General features: G+C 46.1%; 1 protein-coding gene, 1 long non-coding RNA gene and 1 pseudogene across 5 annotated transcripts in view; 2 read left to right on the top strand and 1 right to left on the bottom strand.

Moving 5' to 3' along the window:
• Positions 1 to 4,195, top strand: part of Slc17a5 (solute carrier family 17 member 5) — a 30,785-nt gene extending 26,590 nt beyond the window's left edge. For 2 of the 3 annotated variants that reach the window (XM_020186683.2, XM_020186679.2), the window contains exons 10-11: positions 23 to 113; positions 2,656 to 4,195. In XM_020186683.2, coding sequence (XP_020042272.2) covers positions 23 to 113; positions 2,656 to 2,793 — 229 coding nt within the window. In that variant the 3' untranslated portion in view covers positions 2,794 to 4,195. The remainder of the gene's footprint in view (positions 1 to 22; positions 114 to 2,655) is intronic. The other variant, XM_020186681.2, reaches the window with a different exon arrangement.
• Positions 1 to 10,274, bottom strand: part of LOC141424834 (uncharacterized) — a 35,153-nt gene extending 24,879 nt beyond the window's left edge. The window contains exons 1-3 of one of the 2 annotated variants that reach the window (XR_012449781.1): positions 10,186 to 10,274; positions 9,860 to 10,052; positions 3,157 to 4,521 (exon numbers count right to left, since the gene is read on the bottom strand). This is a non-coding gene — a long non-coding RNA (uncharacterized lncRNA). Of the gene's footprint in view, positions 1 to 3,156; positions 4,522 to 9,859; positions 10,053 to 10,185 lie in introns of those variants that run through there. The other variant, XR_012449782.1, reaches the window with a different exon arrangement.
• Positions 10,275 to 12,422: 2,148 nt separating this feature from the next.
• Positions 12,423 to 15,625, top strand: LOC109701217 (RNA polymerase II subunit A C-terminal domain phosphatase pseudogene; annotated as a pseudogene).
• The last annotated feature ends 965 nt before the right edge of the window (positions 15,626 to 16,590 follow it).

Genomic DNA, 16,590 nt, shown 5'->3' with positions numbered 1-16,590 from the left:
GCCTGTGAAAATGTCTCCACAGATATGCGGGCATCCTCCTGGGCGTCACAAACACATTCGCCACCATTCCCGGGATGGTTGGGCCTGGCATTGCCAAAAGTCTGACCCCGGATGTAAGTAGTTCTTTTGCTTGTAAACTGAAAACGTGGGAGGAGCACACCTGTGTCACTTGACTACTTTTAATGGTAAAATTCAGAGTGTCTACTCTTAAGAAATTCTCCATAGCAACAAAAATCCACACAGGAAAGTATACTTTTCAAAAACCACTCTTTGAATTTAGACAGAACAGTAGAACTAATGAAGACCTTACAGCTGAAATCACATGAGTATTTAAAAGGTGTGATATTACCAAATAAATGATTGGTGTGTTTGGTTTGGACAAAAAGTGGACCAAAAAGGTGAGTAAAATGTGAGGAGGTCATGTGAGAGAGAGTAAGGCACAGTGATGCATTTTTGTTGCTGTTTGTTTATTGGTTTGTTTTTGGTAGTACTCAGGGCCTTGCACTAACTAGTTGAGCTCTCCCACCTGAACCCCCACTCAGCCCTGGAAAAAGTTAAAGTAGTTGAAAATGTTTACAGGACCCAAACACTTGGGAAGATGTGATAGGTGTCCTCACATATTTGAAGGGCTGCTAAGTGAAAGATGGAGACTTACTCTCAGCAAGCAGTTCTGCAAAGACAGAAGGTATGGGAGATATTAGGAAAAGGTCCTATTGAAGTTGTTACTGTATCGGTCCCAGGGTACAGCTCAGTGATAGCACTTACTTAGCATGCTCGGGCCCTGTGTTCTGTCCCCAGTACACACACACAAACACACACACACACACACACACACACACACACTATGCTACTACATGTAGTGAAACCCTGAAATAGTCAAACCTTTATTCGATGAGCATTTCTGGAATGCTTATTGGTAAACTATACAAAGTTATGTTCAATGGCAAAATGACAAGCTTCTTCTACACTTAAGGAATTTGCCATTTAGAGAGTATATAGAGAGCTGAGTGTGGTGGCTCATGCCTGTAATCCTGGCTACTTGGAAGGCTGAGATCAGGAAGATTACAGTTTAAGGCCAGCCCTGGAAGATAGTTCTTAAGATCCCATCTCCAAAATAACCAGAGCAAAAATAGGCTGTCTCACCTGGGGTTTGAACTCAGGACCTTGGGCATGCTAGGCAGGAGCTCTACCACATGAGCCACTCTGTCAAGCCCTTCTTGTGTTGGTTATTTTTGAGACAGTCTCACTATCCTCCTATTTGTGCTTCCTCGAAAAGCTGGGATGACAGGCACATGCCACCACACCCAGCTATTGGTTGAGATGGGGTCTTGAGGACTTTTTGACTGGACTGGCCTTGAACTTCAAGTCTCCTGATCTCTGCCTCCCAAGTAACTAGGACTACGAGCTTGAGCTGCCACACCCTGCTAATCACTAAAATTTACGGTGGATTTCTAAAAAACATTTCACTGAAAAGCATTCACTTCAGATGAGTATAACAGCCACAGGTCTTCTTCTTTCTCCTTGTTTCCCTTTTTCCCTAAGTAATAAATGACTTCATACTGCTTCCTAGTGCCATCCCTTCCTCTTTCATATTGCCCATTCTATTGCTTGCTTGTTTGTTTAAAATGATGCAAAGGTAGCACTCTGGTTGGATTGAAATTATGAAAATTAAAGTGGTTGCAGACGGTATCAAAAGATCCCAAATTAGGATAACCTTGGTGTTTTTATGCTGTTGGAGGTACATGCCCTGCTTCGTGTGCCATTGGAGACCTTTCACACTGGACAGGTATCCTTAGGACATCCCAGACCCTTGAAACTGCACCTCAGGATCCAGCTCAACTCATCCTTCCTTGATATGATTGACAAGACACTTCACACTTCAGAATTTGGAGATTAGCCACAGGCATAACTTCCCTAGTAACACATGAGTCAAGGACACGCCACACCTTTTATTTTCATTATCTTCTTTTTTGTTTTGGTTTTGCTTTTTGAGACAGGGTATCCAGGCTGGCCTGAAACTCACAATCCTCATGCTGAGGATCCTTCTGAGTGTCTGGATTACAGATGTGTGCCACCAAGCCTGACTTAACATTTATTTTTACAAGGCACAAATCCTGGGGCTGGGGATGTAGCTGAGGGGTAGAGTGCATGCATGGCATGCCCGGCACCCTGAGTTTGATCTCTAGCACAAAAAAAAAAAAAGGAAAAGAAAGAAAAATCAAAATGTACGAATACTAAGTATACAGCTATATAAATATTAGAAGCATTCTGTCCGAGCAAACATTTCCCAATCACAACAGAACATTACTCCGCAGCAAGCCCCAGGTGCCTTCCATCCACTCTTCCCTCACCCCACCAAAAGCAGAGGCAATTAGTCTGATTTTTTGAGCTTTATGTAAATGGCAGTCACTCAGCAGGTCCTGTTTGCCTGGCTTTGTTGCTTGGCACTTTGTGAGAAGTGTCTGCTTGGGAGCTCGTTCATGTCCTTGCTGTATGGTGTTCCATTGAGCAAATGCACCACAGTTCTGCTGGGTTGTTTCAAGCATGGGACTTTTACGAATAATGCTGCCAGTGTAAAACTCTTGTGTCTCCATCTTATTTTTAAAGTGGACTACAAACACAACTTTCTCATTTGCATTTCTTTCTTTCTCTTAGAACACCGTTAGAGAATGGCAGATTGTTTTCTGCATCGCTGCTGCTATTGACATATTTGGTGCCATTTTCTTTACGATATTTGCCAAAGGTGAAGTGCAGAACTGGGCTCTCGATGATTACCATGGACACAGGAACTGAAGAAACCAATAAATAATCCTATCTCTATTCATGTATTTTTATTTATCATATAACCTGAAAGTGCCTTTGCTATTTTACTGTATAAGCATTCTACACATAGGAAAATGTAAAATTCTTAAGGCTTACAATCAGGAAATGCCACTAGCTTCCAGATTAGTAAAATTAGCTATGTTTAATTATTGATACACAAGCTGGACCTTATTTATACTGTAGGTTCACATAGGTGGCTGCAAGTTAGGCACCATGAAGTAGGCACGCTCTACTGATTTTTAAGAGCCATGCTTCAAGGAATAAGCTGAAATGGACCCCTACTTCCTTTGCTTACTTAAACTAGGTAGCAGTGCTCAGGTCTTGGTAAGCACCTGTTTTTGTCCACTTTCCTCATAAAAATTGTGATCAGCTCTCCCTCAGATGTAGGTCTCAAACCTTAGCCTTTGCACAGAGCTGCCAGCCACTGTGTAATTGGCCTGGAAATAGCCTGAGGGAAGCATGCCCACGCAGCTGCCACACATCCTCTCCTGGCTTCAGGAGCCCAGCGTTTATCTGAGGCAGCATCCAGGCCCAGAGCCAGCGCCAAGTCTGGATGCTGTTACCGTGAAAGTAAAGCCCTGAGCAGACAGAAGCAGTTCTCACATGTGACCTCCACACAGCCTCTAGCACTCCCTCCCCCACACCCGGGCTATTTGCTGGCAGGTAACCTGCAAAAGAAAGTCTGATACCCACCAATCACAAATAGTGTTGCCCTTGTTAAAACTACTTTTCGCGGCTCAAAGTATAAATTTCCAAGTTCTGGGTTTTGAGCTTTATCAAAACAAATAAAAAAATTTTTTTACTCACTTTTTCTTCAGTCTTACTTCAGTTATGCTTCTGGTTAAAGTTCAGTGACTTTCAGGGCTGGGGTTGTAGCCCAGTGATAGAAGGCTACTCAAAGGCCCTGGGTTCAATCCCCAGCACCACAAAAAATAAAGTAAAAGTTACCACAACACCTGAAGCAAGTATAATCATCTTTACTTTTGGTTCCTGAAATCATATTTGTCCAATTTTTTCCTGATCCATCTTCTGGTAGTTGTTGAATGTATACTGAGGATATTTATAGAATTTAAGATTTGAAGAGTTTATGAAAAGGAAGGAAAGAAAGAAAGAAGATGGCTCAGTGTTAGAGCTCTTGTCTAGCATTTACAAGGCCCTGGGTTTGGTCCCCCATACCACAAAAAAAGAAACCATAAAATTTGGTTCATATTTTATGTTTGTTCAACACTACCTGTAACATTTAGCTAAAACTTGTTTAATGTAACGATGTGAATACATTTATGTAAATTTATTTTTAAATTTGTAAACACAAATTAAGTTGCTATGTTGTATTTCTTTTATAAATAATCAAAATAAACGTTTTTGGATCGATTTTTGGATCTGATGGTTCTGTGGTATTTTCTAGCATCCGCAGTGAGTATTTGACATCTTTTCTGCATCCTCATCAAGCCATCCATCTACCTCTATGAGCATCTCTGCCACACTGGCTAAGGAGCCTTAGGCCTTCAAAATGACAGTCACAGAAATCTCTGTTGCCCTCCACTTGCCTTTCCTAGTTCTGAAAGGGGTGCACTCTTCTTTCTAAAGTACATACTTTAGATGTCACTGACGTTCTGCTTCCTCTTGCTTCAGGAATCCTCTTTAATTCATTCCTTCCATCTCTCTTATTCTTTTCCTTCTGTACAAGTCTTCTGTAGCCTTTAAACAAAAATATGAAAGTGTTTGGGAACATAGAAAACATATATCCAGAATATCTCTAGGATGCTACTCGGAAATGAAACAGTGGTTACCTCTGGAGAGAAACAGACCCCAGAAGTAGGAAAGGGGATTAATTTTTAGGTTACCCGGTGTGCCATATAACCTATTCTATAAGGACTTCATTTCCTAAGCGAAACCCCCATCGCTCAAGCTGTTGTGTCATCACCATGAGGTTCTCAGATACCAACTGCACACCCCTCTGTGACTCCTTTCACTCCTGGGACTGTGCAAACCCAACCTTGCTCACCACCCAGCTCAAATAAAACCAGCTGTTTGAGCCACATTCTCTGTTCCTATCAGAACTACCATTTCCCCAGTCATTGAAGCTTAGACCTGGAGTATATTTTTGTCCTCCCTAGTCTCATGCCCCCAACCCCACGTCTAATAAGCCACCCATCTTTTCCATGCCAGGTTTTTCAGTCTTTGATTTTTTTTAATCCCTCTGCCACCTCCAATGGCTTTTGATTCCAACCAGAACCAAAAAGTTATCTGGTCTCAGTACCTTTTGATCCTCTTGTGTCCCAGCTTCCCACCAGTGCTAGATTAATTCTCCCCACACACACCCCTTGGGGAGCCCCAGGGCTTCCCTCTGTCTACCTAGCTGCTATTCCCCCTGACTCCCAAGCCCAACCTAGTCCAGCCTCATCTCCCACCATGCCCATGGCAGTGGCACCCAGCTATGGTGCTCCTCCATACCTGATTTACATCGTCCCTCCATTCCTGCATTTCATCCCCACCCACTCATGACCCCTAATTTTCCCCAACATCTCTGATTAATGTGTAACCTCTTTCATCCACTAAAACACTGTGTTGTTTGTTATTTGGAGTTAGGCTCAGTTATAAGGAGATAATTGATTCATCCCACAAATATTAAGTATCTATCCTTTGCTAGACAATAAGGATACAAGATGCACTTGACCTGGTCCTGCACTCCCCAGAGCCCAGGCTGGCTTCCTGATCCCCTTTCTCCTTCATTATTGTACTTATGAGCACATGTCCTATCTCCCCGTTAGATTCTTCACAAGTATCTTAAGGGTAGGATCCCTTTGATTCACCTCAGCATGGTCTCCTCACAAGTGTTTATTCCATTTTAATTAATAAATATTTAGTAAATAATTCTTCAGTTAAAGGAGGAAGAGAACCTTTTCATCTCATATATTTTTTCAGTATGTTGTCCTCCAAAAAGCCAAATAAATGTGTCTTTAACTCTGGCAATGAAGAAATGACACCTTGTTAACTTCAAAATAAATTGTAGGTGGCAATTAGTGATAATTTTCTTTTTCTTTTGGTGGTACTAGGGTTTGAACTCAATCCTAGGCAGGTGCTTGCTAGGCAGGTGCTGTACCACTTGAGCCACTCCACCAGCCCAATAAATGGTTTTGAAAGCATCTTAGGTCTGTAGAGGCAAATATTCTTCCTGCTTATTCAGGAAATATTTCCTGAGCATTCATATGTGCCAGGCACTGTTCCTTACACAGGGAGACAGGAGTGAGAAAAGAAAAAAGCAAGTCTCTTTTCTCATGGGGCTCACAATCTTATTATCCATCTTTTTCTTCATAAGTTCCAGCCTTTGAAAGCTACCCTGCAAAATAACATTATCCACCCAACAATCAAATCCTGTGAGCATGAGTGTACTGACTGACCTCAAGAATCAGGTTTACGAAAGAGAGACAAACGCTGAAGTCAGCAGTTTGGTTTAGGCATTCGAATGTTTTTCTTCAGCCTTTGTTTCATTTGCAAGAAATCAGAAAGAGATGTTGAGTTTAGCTCCAAGTAGACAACCTAATCTCCTCCCTGAGATCGGCACATCACTGTTCAAAATGAAATTCCCCCAAATACAAAACCATTGGTGTAGTATTTAAAGTTAAAAGCAGGATGAACTCTAGGAAATGGCCTAGTTCCTCTGTGAAAGCATGTTCCTGCCTGCGATGAATGGTCAGGGGTAAATGTCTCATTTCAGCTGAAGAATAAATTCTCTCTCATACAAATGTAAATTAAGATGGATCACTACGCCTTTTCAGATGCCTCAGTTTTTTTAAGGCAACCAGAAGCAGAAAAGTCAACTATAAAAGTTTTTACTCTCAAAGGGTAACATAGAACATTATTCCCAGGAGCTTTGCAGGAGAGCTGTGAGTACAAGCAATCGTGAAAAGAAAGGAAATTAATTTTCTGTCCTCTGTTCCCATGGGCCTGGAGGAGGAAGCACACTTGTAATTTTCCACCCTCTGTTTACTTTCACTTTATCTCGGTGTTGGGGGAGGAGGACACAGAAGTTCCACGTCACTGCCAGTCCTGTGCTTGAAGCGAGAAGCCATTGCTGCACTACTGGGCTGAAATCGTACTTGACCATCTGTTTCTCCATGCACAAGTCCTCGTGCCACTTTCAGGGGGACATATAAGTAAGTAAATAAACAAGCACATGTACATAATCTAAATCTATTTCTACTTCACTCTCATTGGCAGGAGGACAAACAGGCTAATATTCTCAAGAGCATCGTCCCCTGTCGGAATCAAGTATGCACGTTAGTCCCGGTCTTCCTTTCTGCACCACAAATAGCACTTGCTTTTACAAAAGCATTCTACAGTGGCACTCCACAATCTGAAACTTAAGCTTTCCCCAGAAGTTTAGTTGAGATTGAAAGCAATCTGGGTATGACAGGGAGTTGGACCTTTTCAATATTCAAGAATGGGAACTAGGAGTGCAGCTTGGTGGCAGAGCACTAGCCTAGCATGCACAACACCCTAGGCTTGCTGCCTTGCACAGGGGGAAAAAGTGTTTTTTGTGGGAAGTATTGGGATGCTAGTCGAGGAAATTCACGTTTGTATATCCTATAAATCACCCGTACAACGTCTATTGTAACATACTTTTAAAACTTATGCAAGGGGGCATGGTTGTGCAGGCCTGTAATCCTAGCACTGAGGAGGCTGAAGCAGGAGGTTATGAGTTTGAGGTCAGAGAAGCCTATGCTAATAGCTTCTGTACAGCACATACCTTACTCTGTTATTCCTGGGTGGCTTCTTGGCACACCAGTTCTTTCTGCCCTTGCTTTTGACTCACTCAGTAAAATGGAGCCTACAGAGGCTCCAGGGTTAGCCTAACCAAAGGTGTAGGCAGGCTTGTGAGCACTGTATTAAACCTTCTGAGTCCCAATTTTTCCACTTCAAATCTAAAGAGATTAGGAAAACAGAAGGAGGAAGGTAGAATGGATTGTTCTCGTACTATCTAAGATTGGGGGTCAAATGAACAAACATTAAAGCTGATAAAGAAACAGTGAAGAGATGTGTTCAGAATTGAATGTCATAGCATCTAGCAATACAATATTATAAAAAAATACAATATTTAAAATTTCTAGCCAAGTTTGAACATGGAAATCTGAAGAAGTATTCAGTTAAAACAAAAAAGAGAGAGGTGTGGCTCCAGAGGTGTGACTGCTTTGCAATCTCCAAGCTCCGAGTTCAAACTCCAGTCATGCAAATAAATAAGTAAACAGCATAGCACAATACCACTTCCAATTTTTAAGAAAATACAAAAAGTGATACTTCTCTGAGGATACTTGTATAATTTAGAATATGTATATTGAACATACTAGAGTGGGCAGCAATGCATGGGAGGAGAGTGAGAGCAGACATGGGGAGGGAGAGGGAACAATTGAAAGCAAAGCTGGGTGTGGTGGTACATGCCTTTAATCCCAGCACTCAGGAGGCAGAAGCAGGAGGATCACAAGTTGGAAGCCAGCCTGGCCTACACAGGAAGATCCCATCTCTTAAAAAAGAAAACAAAACAGCTACGTGGGCCAGCATTGAACATAAGCTCTACAAACATGCGAACAAGAGGTAAAAATCACTTTTAGTGCATACTGGATATGTTAAAGTAGAGGAGGAAAGAGACGCTCTCTAATTTTCACTCCTCTGCATTAATTCTTTTGCAAGGAATGTGCACTGCTTGGTAACTAAAACGCTGCAGATGCAAAGTTATTAGGACTGTGGGGAAATGTCGTTGTATATATTCTAATGGGGTTACTTTTTCAAAATGCTGTATTGAGATATAATTCACATACCATAAAATTCACATTTTAAAAGTGCACAATTCCTGGGTGCCGGTGGCTCACACCTGTAATCCTAGCTACTCGGGAAGCAAAAATCAGGACAGGAACAGTTCCAGGCCAGCCCCATCAAATGGTTTGCAAGACCCTGTCTGTAAAATACCCAACAAAAACCAGGGCTGGTGGAGTGGCTCAAGTGGTAGAGTGCCTGCCTAGCAAGCATCAGGCCCTGAGTTCAAACCCCAATACCACCAACAAAAAAGACACAATTCAGGGCTGGGGATATAGCTCAATGTTACAGCATTTACATAGCACGCGCAAAGCCCCTGCTCCACCCCCACCCCCAAAAAGTGTACAATTAGAAAAAAAGAGGTGGGGGGAGGGGCAGTGGTGTAGTACTTTATTAGCATGTAAGAGGCCATAGGTTCAAGGACCTAGGTTCAACCCCCAGCCACACACACACAGACAGTACAATTTAGCGACTTTTATTATAGTCACAGTCATTCAACTATCAAATTTCTAATTTCCGAACATTTCCTCACCCCAAAAAGAAACCGTATATCAACTAGCAGTCCCTCCCCACTTCCCCGCTGCCCACCCCCTCCAACTCAAAGTCTACTTCTCTCCTCCATAGACAAGCTTGTTCTGGACATTTTCTATAAATGGAGTTACACAATCTGTGTTCTCTTGTGGTTGGCTTTTTCCTCTGAGCATAACGTCTTCAAGGTCCAGCTTGAAAATGTACCATGCTTCCTGCTTTTTTATTTACCTCTTCATCCGCTGGGCATATTTGAGTTTTTGTACTTTTGAAAACATTCGTGAACAGATGCATTTTACTGGCATATGTTGTCAATTGAGTATAGTCATTTTACTTTTGTTTAAATAAAGTAGGCCCAGAAAAATCAATAAATAAACCGTGAACACTTACACCAAAATGTAAGAATGACTGTTTCTGATCTTTTGTTTTCCCCCAGGGCCAGGGATCAAACCCAGGACCTTGCACACGTTAGGCAAGCACTCTTCACCCAGCCACATCCCCGGCCCTTTGCCGTGATTATTTCTGATAGAGAATGAAAGATCATTTTTTTCTCCTTTGTGCTTTAATTATTTTTGAAAATAAAAGCCTTTAGTCAGGAGAAAAATGCATTGCTCACTATCACTGTTCCCCCTGGCTCTGGCACTGGCATTCCACACCCAGGGATGGGCAGGATGGCACGTGGGTTTTCTTTACTCACCAGAAAACCATCCTGAAGAAAAGCTCCGGGAGCTGGAGTGTGCCTCACTGATGGAGCACCTGCCGGGCGTGTGTCAGGCCCTGGGTTCCAACAGCCAGGCGTGGTGGTACATACCTATAATCCCAGCACCCAGGAGGCTGAGGCAGGAGGATGCATAGGGGTTCCAGACCACCCCAGTGTACATATCAAGATCCTGTTGAGGAAAGAAGGAACGAGGGAGGGAGGAAGAAAAGAAGTTAGTTAGTTATTCAGTCAGTCAGTCAGTTAGTTAGTCAGTCAATCAGTTAGTTAATTAGTAAGTTAGGAAGTAAGTTGGGAAAGTCCACCTCCAAGCCTTTGCTTCCAACCCAGAAGGGAGCATTTCGCTGGGACCGGAGGAGGCTAGTTTGTACCTCACAGGGTAAGAATTTGTCCTTTCTGGCAGGAACAGGAAGCTAACCCTGGTGGTTAGAAGAGCATTTCTGCAAAATGCAATCCTCTAATAGACTCTGTTGAGCGTGGGGGTTCTTCTGCAGGTTTGTACTAAGAACAGAGGCTAAGGCCAGCATTCTAAAAGCCAACAGAATGTGACAAGTACCCTGCTTTTTGTCCTTGAGGCACTTGGTGGTACATGGACTAAAAGGAGGTCCAGCTGAGGCTGGCTGCCTCTAAACATCTCCAGGAAGTCCCATCCATGCCCATGGTGGCCCTCAGTGCTGGACAGTTTGGACCCCAGCTGGCCTGTGCCCAGGGTCCACAGGCTGCCCCAGCTCCAGCATTGCCTGTGGGCCATGTCCTGACCATCACCTCTTCCCCTAGTGTCATGGTCACCCTGAGCCCTGCCCAAGACAGCTCCCTGCCACCATCCAACCCCATCATGACAACCAAACTCAAAAGCTGCCCCGCCAGGTCCCCTCTGCCATCCCCAGGGGTACACTTCCACTTGTACACCAGTGTCTCCAATCCACCAGTGCAGTCCATCTTTGCCTCCTTTACTTTCCTTCCTTCCTTCCTTCCTTCCTCCGTTCCTTGCTCCCTCCCTCCTCCTCCTTCCTTCTTTCCTTCCTTCTTTTTTTTTTTTTTTTGGTTCTGGGGCTTGAACTCAGGGCCTACACATTGAGCAACTCCACCAGCCTTTTTTGTGATGGGCATTTTCGAGATGGGGTCTCTTCAAACCTTGATGCTCCTGATCTCTGCCTCCTGAATAGCTAGGATGACAGGTGTGAGCAACTGGTGCTGGCAAAACCAACTTTTTAATAGAAACTCTTACAGCACATACTGTGGAATCGGAACCCAGGCAGTCACTGCCACAGCCTTGCTCTGAAACACAAAACCTGGCCTCTGAGTGCTCCCTAAGGGCTGAAAGAGAGGTGAAGCACTTGATTAGGCTCATGTACTCGGGCATCAGTGATATGTTTACTAGGAGGACATTGTCCATCCTCCTAATACATGTTCCCATCAAAATCCCAGAACAAAGCTGCTACTAGGCTCCACCCCAGTGTTCTAAGACCGTGAGCTGGTGTGCTCCAGCCTTCTTTCCTCTAACCTGCAGTCTCAGCTAACCTAAAATTCCAGTTTACACACTTCTGCACATCAGCATTTTCTCTCTGCTTTGCCCTCTACCTGGACTATCTCTCGAGTCACCCCTCTCTACCCAACTTCGTCAGCTGAAACCATGTGGACGTTTAAGGCCAAGATCAAGGGGACATTCCGCTCTCACACAGGACAATCTCTCCAGAGTCTGAAATCCTACAGCTTTTATCTGTCCCCCTCACAGCCGCATGTCTTATCTGCCCGACTTGGTCAGCAATTGCTTTGCACACAACACTGAGGCCAGCACATTTCCACATAAGTAGCTCTCAGTGGATGTATATCGCACATTGTTTGCCTTTGTCCATCATCTCTGCTAAATATCTGTAAAGAAGTATGATCTGTTCATTATTTTAAAGACAGAAGACTTCCTCCTAAAAAGGAAGCCATGATTTTGTTCAGGAATCTAGCACACAAAAATAAAAAGAGAACTGCCATCCACTAGAAATAGGATTATAAATTTTCTCGTAGTGACATTAAAGAGTAAAAGCAAGCAGGTGAAATTAATTGAATAAATTTTATTTAACCCAGAATATCTAAAACAGGGGCTAGGGGTGGAACTCAGTAGTAGAATGCTTGCCTAACATGCTTAAGACCCTGAGTTTATCCCCAGCGCTGAGAATAAAAACAAAAATTTTAAAAGAAGAAGAAGAAGAGCGGAGTCAGGTGTGGTAGTACATGCCTGTCATCCCATCACTTAGGGGCTGAGGCAGGAAGATTGAAAGTTCAAATCCGGCCTCTGCCTCATAGTAAGACCCTGTCTTAAAATACGAAGAAAAAGAAGGGGAACGGGCCCGAGCACCACTGCCTCATGCCTATAATCCTAACTACTCAGGAGGCAGAGCTCAGGAGGATCTCTGGTTCGAAGCCAGCCTAAGCAAATAGTTCACAAGTCCCTATCTCAAAAAAAAAAAAAGTGTCGCCGCCGCCCGCGGTGGGCGCCGTGCCCTGAGCGCCCGCGGTCCTCACCGCCCCTCCGCCCGCCCCAGCCGCGATGGAGGCGCTGCCCGCCGCCCGCGTTCCCGCCGACGGCTCCCTGATGGCAGCCGTGGCCGAGGTGCGCTGCCCGTGCCCTGCGCCGCTGCGCCTGCTCGAGTGGAGGGTAGCGGCTGGCGCGACTGTGCGCATCGGCTCGGTGCTAGCCGTGTGCGAGGCCGCCGCTTCCGCGCAGCCTGCCAGGCCAGCCCCAGCCCGCGCCGCCTCCGGGGGCTGTGTGCGCGCCCAGCGGGCCGAACGCGGGCACAGGTCGGAGCGCGCCGGCGTGGTGCGTGAGCTGTGCGCGCAGCCGGGCCAGGTTGTGGTCCCCGGGGCACTGTTGGTGAGATTAGAGGGATGCAGCCACCCTGTTGTCATGAAGGGCCTGTGTGCTGAATGCGGCCAAGACCTGACCCAGCTGCAAAGTAAGAATGGGAAGCAGCAGGTGCCACTGTCCACAGCGACCGTGTCCACGGTTCACAGTGTGCCAGAGTTGATGGTGAGCTCTGAGCAAGCTGAACTACTAGGAAGAGAGGACCAGCAACGACTACATCAAAACAGAAAACTGGCCCTCATGATTGATTTGGACCAGACACTGATCCACACAGCACTGTCCCCAGATGTCAAACAAAGGCATCTTCCACTTCCAGCTGGGTCGGGGTGAGCCAATGCTGCCCACCCGTCTGTGGCCTCACTGCAAGGACTTTCTAGAGAAGACTGCCAAGCTGTATGAGCTGCATGTCTTCACTTTTGGCAGCCGACTCTATGCACACACCATCGCAGGCTTTTTATACCCCAAGAAGAAGCTTTTTTCTCATCGAATATTGTCACAGGATGAATGTGTTGACCCGTTTTCTAAAACAGGAAACCTTAGAAATCTCTTCCCATGTGGAGACTAAATGGTTTGTATTGTTGATGATCGAGAAGATGTCTGGAAGTTTGCCCCCAACCTGATAACTGTGAAGAAGTATGTATATTTCCCAGGCACAGGTGATGTGAACGCACCCCCTGGGTCCCGGGAATCTTAGACAAGAAAGAAAGTAAACGATTCTTCTAAAGGTGCCAACATCTTGGAACAAGGTTCATCTGTGAAAGACTCTGAGGAAGGGGAAGGCAAACCTGTTCCTGGGGGCAGAGCAGAGCAACGGCCTTGGGAAGCCCTTCTGGGAGCTCAATGGTGGTGAGGCTGTGCTGGGAGTTTCTCCCAGTAAAGCAGATGAGCGGGACTCCTGCTCCCCCATCCAGGTCTCCTCTGTCAGCAGCTCCAGTGGCCAGGAGCCAGCAGATGCTTCAGAGCCCCAGATGTCTTGTGAACAGGCTAATCAGACCTCACCAGGGGCAAGACCCACTCAGGGCACATCTGGCTCAGACTTGGATTTTGATTTGTCCAGTGACAGCAACAGCGGCGAGTCAGAAAGTCAGAAGTCATCCTCCAGTACCACCTCTGATGGGGAATGTGAGGAGAAAAGAGGCCAGGAAAAGTCTCCAGCTGCCCAAGATGGAGCTAGAGTCCCACAGCAGGGAGGGCCTCCTGATGCAAGTAGAGGTAGATCTGCAGGAGTGGGACCCCCAGGAGAGTCTGGGCCCAGTGTTCATCTACAGGACAAAGGGCCAGATCTGGACATGCAGGAGGAGGGAGAGCGAGATTGTCTCTGTGGCCTGGGCAATGGCTGTGCAGACTGGAAGGAGGCTGAGACAGAGTCCCAGAACAGTGAGCAGTCAGGTGTCACTGCAGGCGAGTGCCTGGACCAGAGCGCAGGGGAGGAGGAAAAGAACGAGAAGGATACAGAGGATGATGACCATCTGATATACCTGGAGGAGATCCTCGTGCGCGCGCATACTGACTACTACGCGAAATACGACAGGTACCTCAACAAGGAGCTGGAGGAGGCTCCAGGCATACGGAAGATTGTGCGGGAACTCAAGAGCAAGGTGCTGGCAGATGTGGCTGTGATATTCAGTGGGCTGCACCCAACGAACTTCCCAGTTGAGAAGACCCGGGAGCACTACCATGCCACGGCCCTGGGAGCTAAGGTCCTCACCCAGCTGGTGCAGAGTCCTGATGCCCCTGATAGGGCTACCCACCTCATTGCAGCACGGGCTGGCACGGAGAAGGTGCACCAGGCAACAGGAGTGCTGGCACCTGCACGTGGTCAGTCCAGACTGGCTGTGGAGCTGCCTGGAGCGCTGGGACAAAGTGGAGGAGCATCTCTTTCCACTCACAGATGACGACGCCTGGGCACACAGGGAGAACAGCCCTGCTGCCTCTCCTGACAGGCAGACTATGCTTCCAGCAGCCTTGTTCCACCGACACCTGTCCACCCCAAGGTCCAGCCTGGCCTGGAAGTTCGGATCTATGACTCCCACACTGGCAAGCTCATCAGAACAGGCTCACAAGGTCCTATGCCAGTGTCTCCCAGCATCCTACCTGTCCACTTCAGAGCTGTTCAGCCACATCAGCAGCAGATGTTTGGTGAAGAGCTGCCCAGTGCTGGAGATGGAGAGCAGCCTGGCCCTGCTAGAAGAAAGCGACACCCCAGTACGTCCGAGTCGATGCCGCTTTACACTCTCTGTAAGGAGGACTTGGGCCTCAGAGGGCAGCCACCTCACTTGCCCTGCGCTAGCCCTTGGCTTAGGTCCCTTTCTAGAGAAAGACGTATATTTTGCAGAGCTCCACATACAGAAACACATTATTTTGCAGAAATAGGTGTTTTTAAGAAGTTTTACTATAGGAACGTCTACTTTTTAAAGTGGCAGAGTGTTACGGGGAGTCAGTGCCAAAGAGCTCAGCAGAGCCTTGTGCAGCGAGACTGGAGTGAGTGGTTTCTTGTCCCAAAGGAGGGTTTTGGGGGGTCCCTGTAGATGTCACAAGCATGTCAATAGGATGAAAATTTTGGGGGTCCAACAAGACTTTTAGAGAACAATGTAGCAAGAGCCTGGCATCCTGTCCTGCTTGTTTTTTTGGTCGAAGCTGTCAGAATTTTGAAGGATTTTTAAATGAAACAGAGCATTTGTACAGAACACTGAGATGTGTGGGCAAGCCTGAGAGGACCCACAGGTGACCTGAAGCTTCTGATGGGGCTCCTCCCCACAACCTGGGCTACCGCAGCTGTGACCTCCTGCTGTGGCATCTTGGTAAGCGGGAGCCTCCCTGCTCTTGAGAGGCTTTGTGCTGCTTTGGGAGATCTGATGTAAAGTTTTGTATATTTCATATTTGACCCACCAGACTGATTCTTTCATTTAATAAAAATACTTTTTGTAAAAAAAAAAAAAATCCCTGGTGGAGTGGCCCAAGGTGCAGGCCCTGAGTTCAAATCCCAGTACTGCCAAAAAAAAAAAAGAGAGGTGGGGGCTAGGACTAAAGAGAGGGTGAGGAAGGAGAACAGGGAGGGCAGGGGTAAAAAGAAGATAATGTACAAAAAACATTATTTCAATATGTAATCAATACAAAAAATAGATTTTATTTTTATGTATATGAAGTGTTTAGAATCTGCGGAGGATTTTACATTTACAACACATATTAATTCAGATCAGCCAGAGTTCAGGTGCTCCATGGCCCCAGTGGCCCCATATGGCTAATACCTCCCTACGTCCAGGGCAGGTCTGAGCCCTCCACAAAGGCCGTATTGCTCCAGAGGTTGTAGTCTGGAGACCTGAGTTGGGCTGATCAGACTGAAGGAAATGATTTCCAGTCCTCGATGGGAGAGGTTTCCTCCCAACACTGGCAGCCTCCGTGGGAATCATCTGGGAACCCTAAGGGAGATCCCACAGGACTGGTGTCACGATGATGCCAACATGTAGGATGGAAAGAGTAGACAACAAAAAGAACCCGTGCCCCTAATACCAGCACTGATCACACAGGGCCTGCGGCTCGCTCACCCTGCTTCTAGTTACAAAAAAATAGTACATTTTCCTTTTGTTTCAGGCAGACTGAGTCAGAATTTCCCTAGCATCCAAGAGCATCCCCAAGTCAGAGCTAACTCAGGAAGCCAGGTCTAAACCTCCTATGGCCAGCCTCTCCACCAGGATGGCTCGAAAGAAAGATTTGTAGCACATTCATTCCATGGCACAGTGCTGGTCCTGCCAATAAAGTGGAAGTAAGGATCCCTCACTCACCGAGTGAGGCAGCACAGCTGTAAATGTCACCTTGGAGCCCAGGAGGGTGGGAAGTCCTAGCTCAGGCAGCA

Source organism: Castor canadensis, chromosome 1, assembly GCF_047511655.1.
Source record: "Castor canadensis chromosome 1, mCasCan1.hap1v2, whole genome shotgun sequence".
Lineage (NCBI taxonomy): Eukaryota > Metazoa > Chordata > Mammalia > Rodentia > Castoridae > Castor > Castor canadensis.
The sequence above is the reverse complement of the archived record's forward strand: the minus strand, read 5'-3'. Positions and strand labels throughout refer to the sequence as shown.